General features: G+C 35.7%; 1 protein-coding gene across 39 annotated transcripts in view; it reads right to left on the bottom strand.

Moving 5' to 3' along the window:
- RBFOX2 (RNA binding fox-1 homolog 2) overlaps window positions 1-21587 on the bottom strand; it is a 281289-nt gene that overhangs the window by 92198 nt on the left and 167504 nt on the right. For 3 of the 39 annotated variants that reach the window (XM_076007036.1, XM_076007038.1, XM_012787076.3), the window contains exon 1: window positions 3126-3412. The exons of 34 other annotated variants lie outside the window; for them this stretch is intronic. In XM_076007036.1, coding sequence (XP_075863151.1) covers window positions 3126-3152 — 27 coding nt within the window. In that variant the 5' untranslated portion in view covers window positions 3153-3412. Of the gene's footprint in view, window positions 1-3125; window positions 3414-21587 lie in introns of those variants that run through there. 2 more of the 39 variants (XM_012787071.3, XM_076007039.1) reach the window with 2 other exon arrangements.

Genomic DNA, 21587 nt, shown 5'->3' with positions numbered 1-21587 from the left:
TCCTAACACCTTCCCTCCTCTTGGTCCTGATGGAAAACAGATTTTGAAGAAAATGCCAGCAAAGCACTGAGCTGTCCAAGAAAGGGAGGGCTTTGTGTTCCACAGAAACTGGCAGTCTTATACCATAGTAGAGTACAAAAATTTTCTTTCACATCCACACTGTAAAATCTTTTCCTCTCTGCCTAGTACACTTTCCCTTTCAATAATAAATAGTATAACTGAGTTTGAGTCTGGCTAAAACCTTTTTTGTTCACTAAGTAGAGTTGAAGTCACTTGTAAAGTTTGTTTTTCTAATTTACATATAGTATGAAAATGATTTCTCTTTTCCTTCTTTTTATTCCACATTGTTATTTTCATAGATGTGAGAAGATGTAATAATTTGGTTAATAAACCCAAAGAGAGGACTTTAGTGAAATACTCTTATGACATATACTTGAACAAGATAATTATTTTTTTAAATGTCACATGAACATGTCTGTCTACTACATTAGGATTTTGTGATTAAACTGCCATTTGCTTCTTTTTGATTCCTTATTATTAATATAAATGATAGAGCAGTTTACTAATTAAAACAAAAACAGGTCTTAGAAAACTAGAGAACTCGTAATAATAAAGCACACACACTGTGCAAATACTGATATGGATCCAATATTGTATGGTGAAAATGTCATCTACTGAAACCCCTTCTTCCACCAGCTGCTCAGGAAATTAAGGACTAGAGAAATGGCATGATCTGAAGATGCAAAGAACCTAGGTGGCAAACAGTGAAAACACATCTATCTATATATCTCTTAATATACTAGTCAAGACACTAAATAGTATAATAAACCACTTAACTTTGATAACCCAGTCCTACCCAGTATAGACATTTTGTAATAAGAAAGCTTATGTGACAGGCCATCATCAAATGTTGGGATTGGATGGCTGGCTCATAAAAACACAACAAAACCACAGAATAAATGAAAGATTTGGCCCAGCCGGTTATTTCCTTTGACTTTTCTCCTCTACATTACTATGTACATATTAACATTTCTGTGCATACAACAAATATGTTAGAATATTGGAAATCCACAAATTTGATATTCTATCCGTTGCTTCTTTCCTTCAGCATTCAGCACATCCTGATAAAACATGGTGATTTTAATTTATCTATTGGAATTCTTAAGCATCGAAAAATCCCTCTTTCCAGTTTCCATGTATTTCTTCTGTTTCATTCCTAAAATTATAGTTTCCTTAAATACTATTAAGACCACAATATTCAGTGTGCATAAGCATATGCATTCTAACTTATGCTTACACATACTGTACTTACCAGCTCCTCTAGAAACTAAGGGGAAATGTTCCAAGAGGCCACAGAAAGCTCATTATAAAAATTCCTAGTTTAGATAACTCTTTCATTGATTTAAAAATATATATAATGAAAAGTCAAGTAGGTGAAAAGCCTTCAGTAATATTTCAGAAAGAAGAGAGCTGTTACCCTCTAATATAGCCAGTTAATAAAAATTGAATGAGGGCTCCAAGGTTAAGCAAGTATCACATTCCAAGCAACACAGAGAATCCAGAAATAGGTTTTCTTTTTTACAAACATTTTTTAAAAACAAAGCAATATTTCAAAAGAGTTTGTCAGACTGATGATGAAAGGATAAGAAGTAGAAATGTTTCAAAGGTTTTTCCACTTTACAGAAGAGGGAGGGGTTTCTTGATAATCTCCAATTTCAGATCTGGTGAAAAATTACTTTGCAAAGATACATTCTTTGAAGCTTTCCTTTCCTCTGGGTCACAATGGGTCTCACTACAGGTCTCCCTCCTTTTAAACAGCACTGCAGGGCATTATATAACATTTAACGGAATAGGATTCCAGCTCCCAAAATGATGCTTCTATCCTGATAGCTAGCTGACTCTCTCGCCCTCCGGTGGTGACTTGGAGAGGAAGAGAAGAGAAAACACAAAAAAAGGACAACCTCCTTAAAAGGAAAGCACTGTCCAGTGATGAAATTTCCCTACAGAGCATAAAAGCCTGGAGTGAAACTGATCCTAAGTCTGAGACAAATGGACTTGAATGTTCTATAATGGAAACGATTTCTCATTGACAAATCACAGTTTCATTATTCACTGTCAACCTAAACATAAAGAAAAAAGGGTAGAAGGACATATAGAAAGGTGCCAACTAGACCAATTGCCCCACTAGGGAGAACTGTGGAAGAGAATTCACCTTTCCATTTGTCAGGGATGACTTGCTAAAATGCAGATTAGATATTGCCAGACATAATCAAAGAGAGGCAGGGAGAAAAAGGCAGAGACAGAGAGGAAAGGTGGGGAGGAGGAATGGGAGAGGGAGAGAAATGGAGAGAGGGAGAGAGAGAGGGAAGAAGGGAGGGAGCACAGGAGAAAGAGACATGGAGAGGGGAGAGAGGGAGGAGAGATATCATCCATTTCCTACTCCCTCTCCTTCAAATGTCTTTTAAAGCCTGTGTGATTGTCACTTATACATTCAGATTTGTTCTCCTGTCAAGAAAGGCTCTACCTGCCTCTGTTACACCTGGATGCTCCTAAGGTTCCTACTGAAAATCTTCTTTGACAGTAGCAAAGCCGTGAAAATTAAACATTCTTTTCTAACCTTATTTTTAATAAGCCATTTAGAGCGAAAGCAGCAGAACTGCAATTCTATAGCCTGTTCTGAGAAACCGAAGTGAATCAGGAATCAGATTTCCCTATAATACAAATTCTTCTGCAATTCTAAAAGGAAGTCAATCCCTCTCCCCTCTTTTTGGCAGTCTATAAGAATCTCTTCCTACCTCTGCAGTCTTTCCCTCCCTCTTCTCAGAACCAAGACAAAGAGGTAGACAAATCCCCACAGGGTCTTTCCTGAGCTACAGCTGCACAGTACAGGAAACAGGAATCTGCTATGGAGCTGAGGGAGGGGGAAAAAAGGATACGGATACATAACGCACACATAAACGGACTCGACAGACACAGACCAACACTTTTCAGCTGATAACAATAAATCTGGCCTTTTCTAAGACGACAATAATAATTAAAACTCTGCTTACTTTACCCCACGCCCAAACATTTATTTAAAACGCAGAGATGACAAAAGAAACAGACCGAGGAAGCACAAATCTTACCTGAGTTACCATTTTCTTTTTCTCCATAAACCAGAGTAGAAGATAAACCCTTCAAAACAGCGGTGCTGGGGCACACCTCCACAGCTTTCTTTTCCACCCCCCTCCCCCCCAATCTAGCTATTTAAGGGTGGGTAATTGATCTCCCTTTATACCAGTTTCCTTCCTTTTTCTTTCTAATGTTTCTTCCTTTCTTTTCTCTTCCTCTCTGGCAGTCTCTCCCCCTCCTCCTTTCTCCAGCTCCCTCCCATATCTCAGGCAGATGGCTGAAGGAAGCCCCACCCCTGAATGCCTAAGGTAATTAATCAGAGTAGAGCCCCACCTCTTCCTCCTCCCCCTACCCCTCCCAGCAGGCTGACATCTCCCAACTCCAGAAGCAGGCCTGCTGGAGAATGGCAATTCAGTGTGTGCTTTGCGCACGCGTGTGTGCGTGAGCGTGTGCGAGAGTGAGAAAGAGCGAGCGAGCGAGCGAGAGAGAGAGAGAGAGACAGAGAGAGAGAGAGAGAAGGGGGAGGAAAGGAGGGAGGGGAAAGCACCACGTGCAGGCATATTTTAAGAATGTGATGGTGGCATTAATTATATAGCACTGAAAGCATTGGTAACAGCTTACTATAGTTAATACAGATTTAAGAGATTCCAGCCATGAATATCTGATAATAAATAAGAAATGAAACAAAATTATTTTTTAAAACAATTTTCACTGATGTACAGTTTATAGATGTGGTGGACTTAATGAAAGCTATGAAGAAGTGAAAAGCTGCTGAATGACCACTGACTGGAAGGTTTTTCAAAGAACAGGAATATGTAAGAACTTGCCTGTCCTGGAAGACCAAGCCAGCCTAATGAGGACAAACGACTAAAAGAGAGGAGGGAAATAAATAAGTGCTTATTTTTCCTACTGTAAAAACACCTAGGGATTCTGAAAAAGTTGTCTACAAATATGACCACTTAAGAAACTTAAAGTGTACGCAAAGGTGTATATTTGACTGCTTAAGGCTTCTAGCTTCATTAAAAATTCTGGTTAACTGAGAATTCACTCTTTTTGCTCCCCAGCCTTCTGTGTTTCAGCCTCTATTGAAAAAAAATCCTTTCATATATACACTGTAAATCTCTGTCATTACTGTAAATAGTAACTGTTATTATAGAGGTATAAATATAGAAGGTTTAGGAAAATATTTATTGAACCTAAGAGTTACATTAAAGTTATCTTATTAAAAGGATGTAATGAAAAAAGCATCAAAGATGTGGTTCAGTCTATAAGTCCTTTTCTAATTCTTCCCTTTATTAGTGACCTTGGAAAAGTCTTTAACCTCTAAATATAAATTTCATAAATTCCCTATATTATTAAATATTCAAATAAAAATGTGAACATTTGATGCATTTATGATTTTTATCATTTGTCTCATAAAAATTATGATTTTCTAGGCTGGGCGTGGTGGCTCAAGCCTGTAATCCTAGCACTCTGGGAGGCTGAGGCAGAAGGATCGCTCAAGGTCAGGAGTTCAAAACCAGCCTGAGCAAGAGCGAGACAGTCTCTACAATAAATAGAAAGAAATTAATTGGCCAACTAAAAATATATAGAAAAAGTTAGCCAGGCATAGTGGCACATCCCTGTAGTCCCAGCTACTTGGGAGGCTGAAGCAGGAGGATCCCTTGAGCCCAGGAGTTTGAGGTTGCTGTGAGCTAGGCTGACGCCACGGCACTCTAGCTGGGGCAACAGAGTGAGACTCTGTCTCAAAAAAAAAAAAAAAATTATGGTTTTCTAATTTCTAGCATTCTAATAAATAGGAACCCATTATGAAGGATTTATTACATATTTAGGTATGCTATATTTTAATACTTAATAGACTACCCAAAGGTCAAAGAGATTAGTTCCAAAATTAAGCTTCCCATTTATTTTCTAAAAATTTTTTACAAGCCCATGACTAACACCACAAGCTTCCCATTTTTAAAATAAATACCTAGGCCAGGCATGGTTCACACCTGTAATCCTAGCACTCTGGGAGGCTGAGGCGGGCAGGCGCTCAAGGTCAGGAGTTCAAAACCAGCCTGAGCAAGAGCAAGACCCCGTCTCTACTAAAAATAGAAAGAAATTAATTGGCCAACCAAAAATATATGGAAAAAATTAGCCAGGCATGGTGACACATGCCTGTAGTCCCAGCTACTTGGGAGACTGAGGCAGGAGGATCGATTGAGCCCAGGGGTTTGAGGTTGCTGTGAGCTAGGCTGATGCCATGGCACTCTAGCCCAGGCAACATAAGTGAGACTCTGTCATAAAATAAAATAAAATAAAATAAAATAAAATAAAATAAAATAAAATAAAATAAAATAAAATAAAATAAATACCTAAAGAAATCAAAATTCAAAATCCCAAATCACTCTGAGAATACATAGGTTTTTACTATCTTCATGAAGATTGTTTGGCAACTTATAGAACCAGAATCTTAAAACTGTGCTGTATAATAACTGCTGGTTGACACGCTGCCAAAGCAACATCATCACACTTGCCCCTAAATTAATAATCATTTTAACAATTCTAAAAAGAACACAGGAACTACAAAACCATCTATGGAACCTAGAGAAACAGCATAGTCATAGCTATTTACTTAATACCTACAATATATCAGGCTCTATTCTGTGTGTTTTATTAAGTGTGTATATATACTTTTGGTATAATCCATAATATATAAAGAAATATGTAAAAAAAAAGGATCTTCAAATATTAGAAAAAAATTATGAGAAAAGGAATAGATCAGTACTAAGTGTGTTCTTATTTAACACTTTTAGAAATGATCTATACAGAACATATACGAATTTGCAATTGAAAAGTTAATCAGCAAGAGATAACATACAGTCAAATTTTTTTAAAGACAAAGTGAGTAAGCAGAAAAGGGCTAGGTGAATTTGACTAGAAGCAAAAGCAACCCAGTGTACTTTTGGGAAAAAATCTAAATCATATTAATGGGATAGTTGTGTTTTCAGTTCTAATATATGAAATAAACCTGAGAACTACTGTATACCATTCTCTGATCCACTGGGTCATCATATTATTCTTTCCCCAAAGCCCCCACCACCAAGACGACAGACCACCCCCCCTACTCCCTGCCTACACACACACCTTGGCTTAGATGTGACTGCAGCCTCTATACATCATGGAAAGAGAAGGCAAGGCCTCAAGAGGAGATTTTTTTTTTTTAATAAAAAGGCAAATGAGGGATCCTCACATACAAATAGGATAAAGGTTTCCTGAGGCCAGGATTCATGCTGCTCTTCTACATTTAGAATCAATCTTTTACACTGCAAATAATAGGCTTAAAAATTCATTACCAAAAGAAAGAATTGGTACAAACTAAAAATAAAAAATATTAAAATGGTTTTTATAAACTCGCTGAACAACAGGATCATAGTGAGCGTTGGGCTAGCACAATATTTTGAAGTGTGTCCCTGACTTTAAAGTCTGGCACTATAGAGGACAATTTGCTCCCTGGTACCCAAGAGAAAGAAGAGCAATTGAACAGCCTGAGACTGACCCAGCAAAACTGGAGTCCCCTGGTGGCTGAATGTGAAAAGTAATGTACCAAGGAGAGACTCATTTCAGGACATTTCCTCTGCCAGTTGTTTGGGAGGGGAGGGATGGGCAGGAGCTGGGAGGCTGGGAAGGGGAGCAGATACAAGGAGAATGTCAGCTAAGGGAGGAGGCCAGGACCACCTGCATGGACCAATAGCCAGCTTTCAGCAAAGTGTCTGGAACACAGTAGGCATTCAAGAAATATTTATTAAATAAACAAATGAAAGAAAGGAGCACTTCTGATTGTCTCAATTCCTTGTTTCCTCAATGTTTTATGCAATCTGCAGAACTCCAGCTTCCTTTCTCGCATACTACTCAATTGAAATTTATCTTATTTAAATTAAGTCAATAAAAATCTCCAAATGATGGCCAAATTTAATGGACATTTTATGTCTTCTTTGACTTATTTCTGGCATGTGGCATTCTCTCCTTTGGGAAACTCTCACTCTTAATTCAAATGATACCTTTCCTGATTTTCCTCTTTCCCTGTTTACCCCCTTTCCCATCTTACTCTGAGTGCTTTTACTGCTTGAGGTGCCATCCTCAGAATTATTTTTACTGCATACCACAAGTTCTTTTTTCTTTTTTTCTTTTTGAAGATAGGATCTCCATCTGTCACCCAGGCTGGAGTGTGGTGGACTGATCATAGCTCACTACAGCCTTAAACTCATGGGCTCAAGCGATCCTCCTGCCTCAGCCTCCCAAGTAGTTGGAACTACAGGTGCACACTACCACATTTGGCTAATTTTTCTTTTTCTTTCTTTTTTGGTAGAGACAGAGTCTCACTATGTTGCCCAGGCTGGTCTTGAACTCCTGATTTCAAGTGATCCTCTGACATCGGCCTCCCAAAGTGCTGGGATTACAGGAGTGAGCCACTGCACCTGACCCATACCAGAGGTTTTTAACCCAAGGTGCATAGTTCCTCACATAGGCACCCCAGTGGAAATTTTTCTTTTGTGCCTTTCTGTGCAGACAGGATCCATGGTATTTATCAGATTCTCAAAAGAGTCCAATCCTGAAAGAAGTTAATACTGCTGAACACACTTGCTCTAGGTGTTCTAACTCATCCTATCACTTTAATTACCACCCATTTACCCTAATGACCCGCACATTTCTATTTCCAGCCCACACATCACTCCTGAATGCCATGTTTCTATTCTTATTCCCTTGAATATGGCCTTCTATCTGGCTAATTCATCCTTCAAGGCTTACTTCAGGGATTCCCTACCCTAGAAAGCCTTTCCTGACACTACCTGCTCCCACATCTGGATTAGGTGCCCCTTACTTGTGCGTATACTTTACCTCTTAGTACCTAATCCATGGTATATAGCTGTTGGAGTTATTATTCTGCATAACTATGACTAGACTATGAGAAGTCTGAGGGTAGAAATTATGGTTCATATCATATCCCCAGTTCTCAACCCAGTGCTTGAATGCGCAGTAAATGAATAAATGTTGAAATCAAATAATAATGCCTTGATTTCTATCTCTAGTCATTTATTTATCCATATATGAGTTCATAAGAATGAAGACTATGTAGTGACCAAAATATAATAAAAGCATTCCTTCTTCTAAGAGCATATTTGGAAATACCTTCAAATTTGTAAATTTACTTGAGTATCTTTTAGAAATCTAAAGCTGAAAGGAAGATGTACAAAAAGAATGGGAGAAAGTCTTTATTTTCAACTTTATTAGAATAATTCAGATTCTAGACAAAATAATACCCACTCATTTAAAAAAAAATCTCATAACTTTAGGCTCTTGCTATTCACAATTTTACACAGATGTGACTCAACTTCCCTACCTTCCACCCACGTACCAGCAATGCTATAAAAGCAGATCCAAGAATCCCTGATGAGAAGGCAGGGCTTGCTCCTACTTTCCCAGGCTGCTCTGACACCCAAGTGAAAAGCAACTTTAAAGGGAGAGCATTTCCTGCAATAATAAAAACTTGTTAGTATAAAAACTCTTCACAGCACGCCCCCACACAATAACCCTAGCTAAGTGTAAATAACAATTTACACCTAATAGAGATTAAATACCTTTCCAGAAGCATCTCTAACACAATAACACTCTAATATCCTGTACCCCAACATTTCCTTTACCATAAATGAAGCCAAATTATAGCTAACTCTATTATTTCCCTAGCGTCTTTACTCTAGTTTAGGCAGGGTCCACTTACATAGAACCTAATCTAGAAACAAAGGTGAAATTTGAAATCAACTGCTTTAGACCTTATATGCTTATAACAAATAATCCTCATATTTATTTCTTGTCCCCCAAAATCAAACCTTTAGAACAAAACCACAAATAACATAAATTAAGATATTGATGAGGCCAGAGAAATTAGAAAATATTAATTCATAAATTAATATCTGGCTTTGGGTAACTTACTCATATCTTTAAGACATCTCAAACCCTATACAACTAGAGTCATATCTATAATTGGACTTATATATACATTCTCTGTATTTTGTGAGGGGTTAAGGAAAAGGTTCTCAGACAAATATTAAAAGTGGTAAGATGTAAACAAACTTATCAATAACCGGATTGTCAAGAAAATAATACACATGATTACCCTGTGAAAACTGAAGTACGCTGTTTCTGCAATACCAAAATATTCTGTACCTCTATTATTAAACTACTAGAGACTTTGCTGCCTTGTTTACCATTTTATCCCTGTCCCTGGCATGGTATCTGGCACACATTAGGTACTCAAAAAACATGGTACACAATAAACCAATTCAGAATGAGAAATTAAAGAATGAAATATATATTGTTCTACATCAAGGTCATCTGCCCACAAACATTTTGCAGACCCAAACATACCTCGATATCAAAAGTACCTTTTAGATAGATAACTTTCTGCTTCTCAATCTTCCAGATGCCTAATATCCTTAAATTGTCCTTGACTGTCCTAAACCCTCAAACAAGACACTTAACTACACCTCAAAAAATTTAAGACCCTGCTTCCTCTTCCTCCAACTGACTCATTCGCCAGTTGGGTGACAGATTAAGTAAAAGTGCCTAAGTAAAAGTGACAATACGAAATACCTCTAACTTGCAAAAGTTATATTTTAACCATCCAGTCAGAGGCAGTAAATGTTTAATCCAAAAAGAGTATCTATAAGAATAATTTCAGAAACAGTTTCTTAAATAGATCATTCTAGGCACAGGAACTATACTCACTATCCCTTAAATCGTATCTAGCAAGCCCCTACCTATTTACTCTGCCTATATTTTAATCTCATTTGGCCTAGACCAGGTTCTATAAAAATTATAACTAATAAAATAAAAACTTTCAATCGCATACTCTTATAATAGGCATGATTTTATTAATAATAAGAGCAATGAAAGGTCAAGTACTTAATACTACCTTCTGTTGAAAAGAACTCACTTTTGTTTCATTATCTCTAACCTGGCAATTCTAGAAATACTTAACGCATTAACTGCTATGTGAGTTGTATTTAATTCATGCTAGTTTTGAGCCTAAGGCCTTGTGAAGCATATGTAGCTCACACATCTCTTCACCTTGGGAGCAATGAGAACTATTTTTCAAGTTGCATATAACTCATGCACAGAAAACAATAAAAAATAACAAATTTTTCATTAAATTAGAAAGGATTGTTTTGTTTCCTAAGTTTTTATTCTAGTTTTGTAATAAAACATGATGGTGTCAAGGAAAAAAAATTTTTTTTCTAGTATGATAGTCAATGTGTTAATTAAAATAGGCATAAAACCTTTAATTAAAAAATAACTATTCAATCATACCCTCAATAATTTCCAATTGCATAATGCATTAGTATACAACTGCAAGTATTATATAATGAGGAGCTTTGATTTAATTAAGCATAAGAATATAACAGAAGCCAAAAAGAACATTTTGTTATCATAGTTAAGAGTTTGGGTAGCAAATAATCATCTATTACTCATTTATAAATGCATTGAAATAAAATTGTTAACTTAAAGCATTAATAAATAAGATTGTAAAATAGCTGGATCCTTCAATTTTAAAATTGTTTTTCCAATCCCATTAATTTGCTGATGTGGTAGAATAAAGAATACACCCTTAAATTTTAACATCCCATTACCTCCATTTCTAAGCCACCTTAATTTCAGACAGAACAAACCTACTAAATGGAGCAAAACCAGGAAAGTGTAGTTTCAAATACTGAGTACTACATTCATCAGTACTGAATTTTAATGACCAAAAAAACTGAAGGTGGCAAATTCATCTTATTATGAATGAATAAAATTTCACTGAAAAATACTTTTATCAAACCATGTCATAATTTCTGAACAGGAAATCTTTAATCAATTTTCTACCTCAAAAATTCATTTACATTCTATAATTATTTTTTCATATATTTCTAATACCTCAATTCTCTTGGGAAACATTTTTACTTATTCAACATTTTCCTCAGACAATATTCCTTATGTTACACTTATTACAAGTCCCATACTCTGCTGGTTGGGTCTCAGAAATTTATAGTTCACAGATGTTTCTCATCAAAAGCACATCAATATTTACTTGTAAGATTTGGTTCTAATCTAGTCTCATGACACTTTCAGCCTTAAACTGTTACACAGACCAATCTATTGTATTATGTCAGTTGAGAAATAGTTCACAGATAAGTGAAATCAACAAATATATCAAAACAACTTCATTATGGTAAATATACTCTTAATTTGAATAATCCAAAATAATAGAAAGTTACATAGTTAATATAAAACATATAACATAGACCAATGTATTAGAATATAGTTAAAGGGAAACATAACCATATCCCTTCCCATATGATTCTAATACTGGTAGCTTTAGACTTTAATGAAAGTTGTGAGTTTACTCTGGAGAGCTTACTGAACAGGCCCAATTCAAAAATAGCTTGGTTTAGCTAGGTTCCAAATTCCTAATAAGATGTACATGTTAGTTCATCATTTCTTTTAACCCTATGTATTCATGTCTAACCTGCAAGTTAGGTGTTAATTATTAGAGAAATGGACATTTGAAATTAATAAAATAATGAAGGATAATAAAAACACAAATAAACTAAAACAAACTGATAGATCAAGTAGCACCTATAATTCAGAATTAATTGTACTGTTTCTGTTTTTCTATTCTAGGTTTTCAGCACAATCAATATTTGCAAGAATCAAGACACAAGAAATCATCTGGTCCGACCCCTTCATTCTATACACAAGGAAACCTAAGTCAAGAAAACTGAAGTTATTTGAGCATGAATATGGAAGTGCTTAACAGTGGAATCAGAATCCAGGACTCTTAATTTATTATACTGTTACTAATTTAAAGGCAAATAAATATTCAGAAATATGCTGACAATAGCCTAACATTTTCTGATTCTAGATTTCAATAAATTAATAAATAAGATGCTACTAATCCCATAAAAAATGGTCTAAAATGTTAAACTGAACACAGTCTAAAATAGTCTCAGCAAGGAGAGAGATGCCCTTTACTACATATTACCTTTCTGAAAAATATAGCAAAAACATAGCAACATGTGCATCTCTCAGCTGTGCAAAACACAACCTAAAGTTTATTAAAATATGATGGTTTTGTTTGTTACCTTTATATCGCCCAACCCACCTTGTTTAAAACATACACAAATACACACGGGCAAGGATCTAAGTTTCAGAACTTCTAGAACTGTAAGCCAATCATCCCTGTCTGTCTGCTAATACTACAAAATTCAAACCTCCTGCTACAGCGAATTAGACAAAAAAACTTGGGAAATCTATATCCTAAATGGTACCAGGTCAAAAGACAGAAAGCCTGTAGACATTTCATTCCACCATAAACCTTCATATCAATCAAATAATACCTAGAAAACAAGTTATAACCCTTAGCTTACCTGGACAATAGGATATTGATAATCCATACAATATACACCATACATAGCAAAGGGGAAAAAAAATCTTCAGATTAGAACAATACAAAAAGTATCTAATTTTTGCCTTGTTTGATCTGGCTGTCCTATCCAAAGGAACTAGGCAGCACCAAAAAAATGCTTGGCTGACTTCCAGTCTATGAAGATAGGTATGCTGGCTCAGCTGATGAAGTCGGAGCTTGGTTCAGACTAGGCTTCCACCCCAATAGGGTTCAACAATATGCAGAAGAGATGTTCAGGAAAAGCAAAAAGCTCCAACTGTTAGTTATACACTGAAAACTACACTAGAGATTTGCTGTTACTGTTGATTTTAAACTGACAACTCCACCAGAAATTCAAGAGGCAGAAAATGACAGCCAGGGAAGGGAACACCGGTTCCTTAAATTGGCCCACAAAACGGTAGGAAGTATAATATATCCAGGAGCCAAAATAATATATATGTTCCAGGCTTCAAGTGCGTCAGAGAAAATACTCCCAATCCAGGACATGGAAAGGCAGATGGACTGGTATTATTTCTCTATTCCTTTTTGGGTGAGAGCATGCACCCGCGCGTGCGCATGCACACACACACAGAGACATGCAGACACACACACACACACACACACACACACCCTGTCTCCGGCAGAGACAGGTGTTAGGATTAAGGGCGTAAAACCCTTATGCCATGAAAAGGAATGGGAGAAAAAAGTCACACTGATACATGCAGTAAAGGGATCCCTTTCATGACACTGTTGTTTTTTGTGCTTTTTTTTTGTGAATCATTTAACACCTCCCTTCACTGTGCTTTAACAGAAGCTAGGACAGCTGGCAGGATCAGCACTAGAAAAGAGGAAGGTGGCCCCAACTGTGAGGCAACATGAATCCACTGGAGGCCTCCAGATATGCAGGGTACACTCTCTCAGCTGTTCCAGTCAAACTTGGAAGGATTAACTCTGGCTGCCTGCAAAAAGGTGGGGGTGGAAAGGTCTTTTCAGAAAGCCAGTTGCTTTTCCCCTTTTAGGAAGCAGCTATACCCACCCTACTATTATGTACAAACACACATGTGCACACATATTTCTATAACAGATATTAAAAGCAGTAACAAATATGGACAGGTGTTAGGTTAGTCTGACAAAGCACAGCAGGTCAAAGAGTTGGCTTTCAGAACCTAAACGGCCCATCTAAAATCAGAGAACTGCTAAGTAATTCTTAGAAAAATGACACAGAGTGAGCAGAAAGTGAAAATAAATGGTCATTAAAAAACATACCAGTTAAAACTCTTGCTCTTAAGAAATCCTCTATTTGGGTTGAGCATTCAGAAGTTCAAAATGATAAATAATTCTAAATTAGTTTCACGGGACTATGACCTCCCTAATCTTGCAGAGCCAGTAATAGTAATATTGTAACATGCTTTCATAAAATTAAACTGTGAGGATTAAATGCAACTCTAAGGGCATCTGTGAGAATTTATGTATTACTGTGCTCTCCCAAAGCCCCCAGTGCATTTTTTCTCCTTTTACGGCTATTGCAATTTATTTTAGGATTATTCACAAGAAATTGTTTCTTAGGAGTCAAAATGGCCTTAGTACATCTAAGCATAGTCTTCTTGGTTAAACGTTTACATCAGTTCTACTTGATTAGGAGGATTACTGTACTAGGTTACCTTCAAATCACTGGTACTGATTCTATGTGTATTACACATGAAGGACGAGAATCAATCAATTCAGTATATTTTTTAAAAAATTACTGAACATCTATTACATATATGGTATTGTGCCACTAGAGAAATGAACAGACATAGTATTGTTGTCTATGACTTTACAGTTTACATAAAGGAGAAATAGATAAGGACATAGGTAAAGCCAAAAAGCAAAACAATGCTACAGCACAAAACTAAACATTGTAAGCAACTTCTCATACATGCAATAGCATTTTTTAAAAGTTATTCTTAATGAACATTTCTATAGTCTCACTTGTCCACCATGAAAACTATGAACTTCTGTTTTGTCAATTCTTAACAGAGATTATCAGAGCCTCACAACATTTCATATCTAATTTGACATAACTTAAGGGCCTGTAATACACAGGTGGCTTTCCTTCTCCACAGGTTTTACTTTGGCAGATTCAACCAACTGCAGACTGAAAATATTCAGAAACATAAATAAATAAATGATAATAATCCTGTATAACAATAAAAAATAATACATATGTAAAAATCAGGTTGGGCGTGGTGGTTCGAGCTTATAATTCTAGCATTTTGGGAGGCTGAGGCAGGAAAATCACTTGAGGCCAGGAGTATGAGATCAGCCTGGGAAACATAGCAAGACCCCATCTCTACAAAAAAAATTTTTTTAATTAGCCAAGTGTAGGGGCATGTGCCTGTAGTCCCAGCTAGTTGGTAGACTGAAGCAGGAGGATCACTTGAGGCCAGAAAGTTTGAGGCTGCAGTGAGCTATGACGACTCCACTGCACTCTAGCCTGGGCAACATAGCAAGACCTTGTCTCAAAAAAACCCAGTAATAATAATAATAAAAATAAATAAAAACCAATACAGTATAACAACTACATAGCATTTAAGTTGTATTGGGTATAGTAAGTAATCTGGAGATGATTTAAAATCTGCATACAATAGCAGAAAACTTGGTTCCTTAAAAAAAAAAAAATAAAATAAAAAAAAAAAAATAAAATCTGCATACAGGAGGACGTACATAGGTTATATGCAAATACTATGCTGTTTTAAATACGGAACTTGAGCATCTGCAGATTTTGGTATCTACAGGAGGCGGTGGTTCAGGAATCAATGCCCCACAGATATTGAGAGAATGACTGGATATTCTATCTGTCTCCTATATAGTTATTAAAATGGTATTAAGAAATAACAAGAGAAATGTTTCTGCAATAAAATCTTACACTAAATTTCCTCTTCTAATCAAATCAAATAATTCTCCAATCCTTCCTCCTCCCTGTATACTTGGCCATTTCATCTTTACTTCATTTCATGCATAGCAGTATAGCAGTATTGGCCACATATACACTTTTAAACTAATATTTTAAATCACTATTAAATCTTCTAAGATTCGTCTTGCAGTGAAGACTGGAAAATGATGATCTGTCTTATAAACAACAGAGGGCCGTTATGAACCATGGCTGACAAACATAAACTTAATGAGATAACTCAGTTCAATATCTTGTGAATTAATTAATGAAGACGAAATTCCCAGGTGGTGTTATATTTAAGATAACAGCCTGTAACTCAAATCCTAAAACAACTGACATAATTTAACCTTAAAAGTAGTCCCTAAATGTTCTTAAGAGCCTAGTCATTTTCTGGAGATTTAAATTCTTAAGGATAGATCTATCCATATACAAGGTAAAAAGATATGACTGATACATTATTAAGTGAAAAAATTATGTTACTGAATAATATGTAGAGTATAATTCTATATTTGTAAGTGAAATGATATGGAGGTGTGCATTATGTATCTATATGGCCTGTAATCCTAGCACTCTGGGAAGCCGAGGCGGGCCTATCGCTAGAGGTCAGGGGTTCGAAACCAGCCCGAGCAAGAGCAAGACCCCATCTCTACTAAAAATAGAAAGAAATTAATTGGCCAACTAAAAATATATAGAAAAAATTAGCCGGGCATGGTGGCACATGCCTGTAGTCCCAGTACTGGGGAGGCTGAGGCAGCAGGATTGCTTGAGCCCAGGAGTCTGAGGTTGCTGTGAAAATTAAAAATAAAAAAAAAATAAATAAATAAAAAAATAAAAATAACTAAAAACATAAAAAAAAATAATTAAAAAAAATGTATCTATATGAATGTCAATCAATAAATTATATACATAATTAGCAAGCTTTGTAAGTCACAAATAAGTTATACATGCAGGTGTACACACACATATATAATTTATTGGTTGACATATACAGCAATAATATGCCATATGTATACACTATATATACACACATACACCAATATATGCCACATATATACATTTTATATAAGACAAAACCAATATCCCTGGGAGAGGTTTGGGGAATGGGGTAGTAGCTCATTTTCATGTATTAATTTAGAGACAAATTTCTAATTGTTCAAATACATTTAAATTAGCATTTATTGCCCCTACAATTTATATTGTTAAAAGGAATCAAAAGATTTTACTTTCAATATAAGTACTTTAAAAATTAATAATACCATCTCAGTCTCTATTCTATCATATTTGGTTTACCTAATATGATGGCACAACCATAAACTCTCATTTAAGACTGGAGAATATAGAAAATAAACCATCTTAATCATATATCTTACCTAGGTTCTGCCCAAACCACGCCTAGATCTAGGTTAAATAATCAGCCCTTCAAAAAAATTGCAAAATAATTCAGTATTTGAATTATAAACCCCATACTTTATCTCACCTTTTTACCCACCTCTTTCTGTAAAAGATTTTAAATTATTATAATTTAAAGACCAATAACTCAGTCAAACCAAAATTCTTCAAAATACTTAAAGAAAAAAAGGTGAATGTTTCACCTGTAAGACAAAAAATCAAATTACAAATGTTAGGATTGAAGAGCTTCTCTCTCCTTACCTGATATGGTCTTTCTGCAGAATAATGCAGCCTTAGTTATTAACAGAAAGAAACTCAATGCATGAATCAGATGTTCAACACCATTGTTTCAGTGTTTTTCCCCATTATCAAAATGATTTAAAAAACAGGAACAAAAAAATGAAAATATTTTAACCCAGAAATTACAAAATTACAATGAAGTGAGTCTTTCCCTCAGAACAAACTAGTTGTTTTCTTAAAATTTTAAATACTATCATACTAACTCAAAAATTCCAGAAATAAAAAGACTGATTTTCCATAATAAGCTAAGTTACTGGCTGACAATGCCAATTTATTTCATTTGAAAAAGTACACAGTCTGCAATACTATGAATGCTTTTATACTATTAAAGTTCATGTGTACTGATCAGCTAGAAGAAACATGAATATAGAAAATGGCCTTCCATGTGTATTTCTATATATCTCATTAGCAGAGACATGCATACCAATTCATTTTTCAACATCAGTTTCAATACCTGAGACACTTAGAATAGAACATGTCTCTTAAACAGAATGTAACATCAGAGGGAAACAAACCTAGAGGTAGAAATAGACCTGGTAATTCAAGATCTAGACCTAGAAATGGACCCAATATTTAAGTGAGATATCTGTAAATTATCATGAGATTTATCAATTTTAAGTTTTGCTGAAATTTAAAGTAGATAGTCTACCTTTAGTCCCATGCCAGAGGACATGGTTGTTGTGGCACTGCAGTATTTTTTGTACATCTACAGCCCTTGGAATCTCAAGACTTAGCAAGCACTGGATAAGTTCATTCAATCAAATTAACCAGTAAATATCTGAGATTCCTCTCTTTCTCTTATACTCTCTCTCATTTCTGTTTTCTTCTCTCATTTTCCTTTCCTCTTCCTATTCTACAATCCTGTCAAGTGTTCAAGAATACTAGTTAGGCTTCAGAGTACAATGTTTCAGCATAGATTGCAGAAATTTCTGCTCTAATGTGGTTTTAACAAAATGTGGGGTTTTTTGTTTTGTTTTTGAGACAGAGTCTTGCTCTGTGGCGCTGGCTAGCATGCAGTGGCGTCATCATAGCTCACTGTCACCTCAAACTCCTAGGCTCCAAGTGATCCTCCTGCCAAAACCTCCAAAGTAGCTAGGACTACAGGCGTAAGCCACCATGCCCAGCTAATTTTTCTATTTTTTGACGGGGTCTCACTCTTGCTCAGGCATGTCTTAAACTCCTGACCTGAAGCGATCCTCATATCTTGTCCTCCGAGAGTGCGAGCCACCAAGCCCAGCCTGCATTATTATATTTTGAAATGAGAGATATGACATGGAAACTGTGAGGCAAGGAATTACCATTTTTGTTAAAAGTATCTTCCATTACTCTTCCGTTCTGAATCAGTACTACTAAGAGGGAAAATATATTTGTAAATGATAGGACAGTAGTTATTCACATTAAACCTGCAAAGATAATATATAAAGGTTAAGGGTAAAATGTAACTTTTAAGGCAGAAAATAATTGTAAATATTCTAATACTGTTATGAAATTATGTCTAAAAATGATTTCCCACATCCCAATCTTATATAACAGTCTTTTCCCCTCCACAAAAACTTTTATATCAACTCATAATATTTCTGTGATAAAGTCAAAAAAAAAAACACAAAAAATGGTCACAATATTTCACAACTCCTCCATCAAGAAGTGGAATTTTTTTTCTCCACTCCTTGAATTTGGTTTTAGCCTTGTGACTCACATTGGCCCTGGGGACATCAGCAAATGTGATGTAAGCAGAGGCTTGACAACTGCCTGTTCACTGGGGCTTGCCCTCTCTTGCTACTCTCTGGAATCCTGACACTACTGTGTGAAGAAATGTGAAGGATAAGAGAGGAAGTGGATAGAGATGAGCTATTGCAGTTGAGCCCCCCAGACCAAGCAACCTGCCAGATATGAAAGTAAGGTCATCATATACTATCCAGGATGAGCCAACCCAGCCAGGACTAAAAGAATCACCAAAATTCCTGACCCACAGAATTGTGAGCAGATAAATGATTAACATTATCGTAAGCCATTAAGTTTTGGGAAAGTCTGTTTGTTACACAGCAAAACCTAACCAACACAATATCAATGCATAAGATTAAGATAGTAAGCCTCAATATTGATGCCAGTACCACAATGTCTTAATGTAGCTTGAAATCAGGCTGTACTAGTCCTCCAGCTTTGTTTTTCTTCTTCAAAATTGTTTTGGCTATTCTAGGTCCTTGGTATTTCCATATGAACTTTAGCATCAGCTTTTCAATTTCTACAAAAACCTGGCTGGGATTCTGATTTGGATTCCATTGAATCTATAGACCAGTTTGGGGAGAATTAACATCCAAGAATGTTGAGCTTTCCAGACCATGAACACAGAATATCTCTCCAATTTCATTCTACTATTCAAATAAAGAGTTTTTGGCCAGGGGTGGTGGCTCACACCTGTAACCCCAGGCACTTTGGGAGACCAAAGAATGAGAAATGCTTGTGGTCAGGAGTTTGAGACCAGCCTGGGCAACATAGCATAATTCTATCTCTACAAAAAATAAGAAAAGAAAGAATCAGTTGGGTGTGGTGGTGTGTGCCTGTAGTCCCAGCTACTCAAGAGGCTGAGGCATAAAGATTGCTTGAGCCCAAGAGTTTGAAGTTACAAGGAGCTATGGTCATTCCATCACACTCCAAGCCTGAGTGACGGACCAAGACTCTGTCTAAAAAAAAAAAAAAAAAGAAAGAAAGAAAGAAAAGGAAAAAAAAGAAAAGAAAAAGAAACCCACACACAAATAAAGGGTTTTTAAAGATTATAACTATCTTTTCTCTGGCCATGTACTGAAATCAAAAGCTGTATCTGAGGTCGGTGATACTTATCACTTTTCTGAAATCCACTAGATCCCATAATATTCACATCCCTAGTAAGACTGTGTGGTACTGGTGTCAGGAGAGAAAAATAGATCAGTGAAACAGAAAGTCCAGAAATAGATCCACAGGTGCAAAAGCAATTCAGTGGAGAAAGAACAGTCTTTTCAACAAGTGGTACTGGAGCAACTACATATATAAACACAGTAAAAATGAACCAAGATCCATACCTCCTTCCATATATAAAATTTAATTTAAAATGGACCATAGACCTAAAAACATAAAACATGAAAATATAAAACTTCCAGAAGAAACCTTTTGTGACCCTAGAGCAGTCTAAGATTTATAAGATATGACACTAAAAACACAACCCACAAAAGAACAAATTAATAAATTGGACTTCATTAAAAACTTCTGCTGGTCAAAAGACACTGTGAGGAGAATAAAAAGACAAGCCACAATTAAGAGAAAATATTTGCAAAGCATATACCTGATAAAGGACTTGTATCCAGAGTACATAAGAACTCTCAAAGCTCAATCATAAGAAAACAAAACTAATTTAGGGGGAAAAAAATTGAAACCTTGACTAAAGAAGATGGTAAATAAGGAATGGTAAATAAGCACATAAAAAGATACTCAATATCACTATTCACTAGGAAATTAAAATTACAATGATATCACTACAAACCTATCTGAAAAGCTAAAAAGACTGACAACATAAAGCATTGGCAAGGCTACAAAAAAGTCTCATATATGCTAGTGAGAATGTGAAATGGTATAACCACATACAGTTTAGCAATTTCTTAAAAAGTTAAACATAACCTACCACATGACCCATCCATTTCAATCTAAGTATTTACCCAAGAGAAATGAGAATATAGATCCATATAAAGACTCATACATGAATACTCATAGAAGATTTGTCATAGTGTAAAACAGGAAACAGCCCAAATATCCATCAACAGATAAGTGATAAACAAATTGTGGTATATCTATAATTAATACTACTTAGCATTAAAAATGAATGAGCCATTAATATATGCAATAACATAGATGAATCTCAAAATAATTATGCTGGTAAAAGAAGTTAGGCAAAAAAGTATTTATTACATGACTACATTTTTATAAAATACTAAAAAATGTAAACTAATGTATAGTGACAGAAAGCATATCAGTGGTTTCCTGGAGATATGCTGGAGAGGAGGAGGGGTGTTGAGAGGATTACAAAGGGGCAAAAGGAAACTTTTGGAGATGATTAATATGTTAATTATCTTGACTGTGGTAATGATTTCATTGGTGCATCCATATATCAAAACTTAAATTATAAATATTAAATATGTGCAGCTTATTGTATACCAATTATAACTCAATACAGTTATTAGGAAAATAAAATAATGAATTCCTACCCCATGCAATGCAATGAGTTTTTGGAGGTTAGTTATTTTCTTTGGGGGAAGAGGAATAATAAAGGAAGATAGGGAGATATAAACACTACAGAAAAAGTCTTATGAAAAGGACGATTAGGGGTATGGTGGCAAATTAAGTCTCATATTCAAGCAG

Source organism: Microcebus murinus, chromosome 10 (genome assembly GCF_040939455.1).
Source record: "Microcebus murinus isolate Inina chromosome 10, M.murinus_Inina_mat1.0, whole genome shotgun sequence".
Classification (NCBI taxonomy): domain Eukaryota; kingdom Metazoa; phylum Chordata; class Mammalia; order Primates; family Cheirogaleidae; genus Microcebus; species Microcebus murinus.
This window is presented reverse-complemented; position numbering and strand designations above follow the sequence as displayed.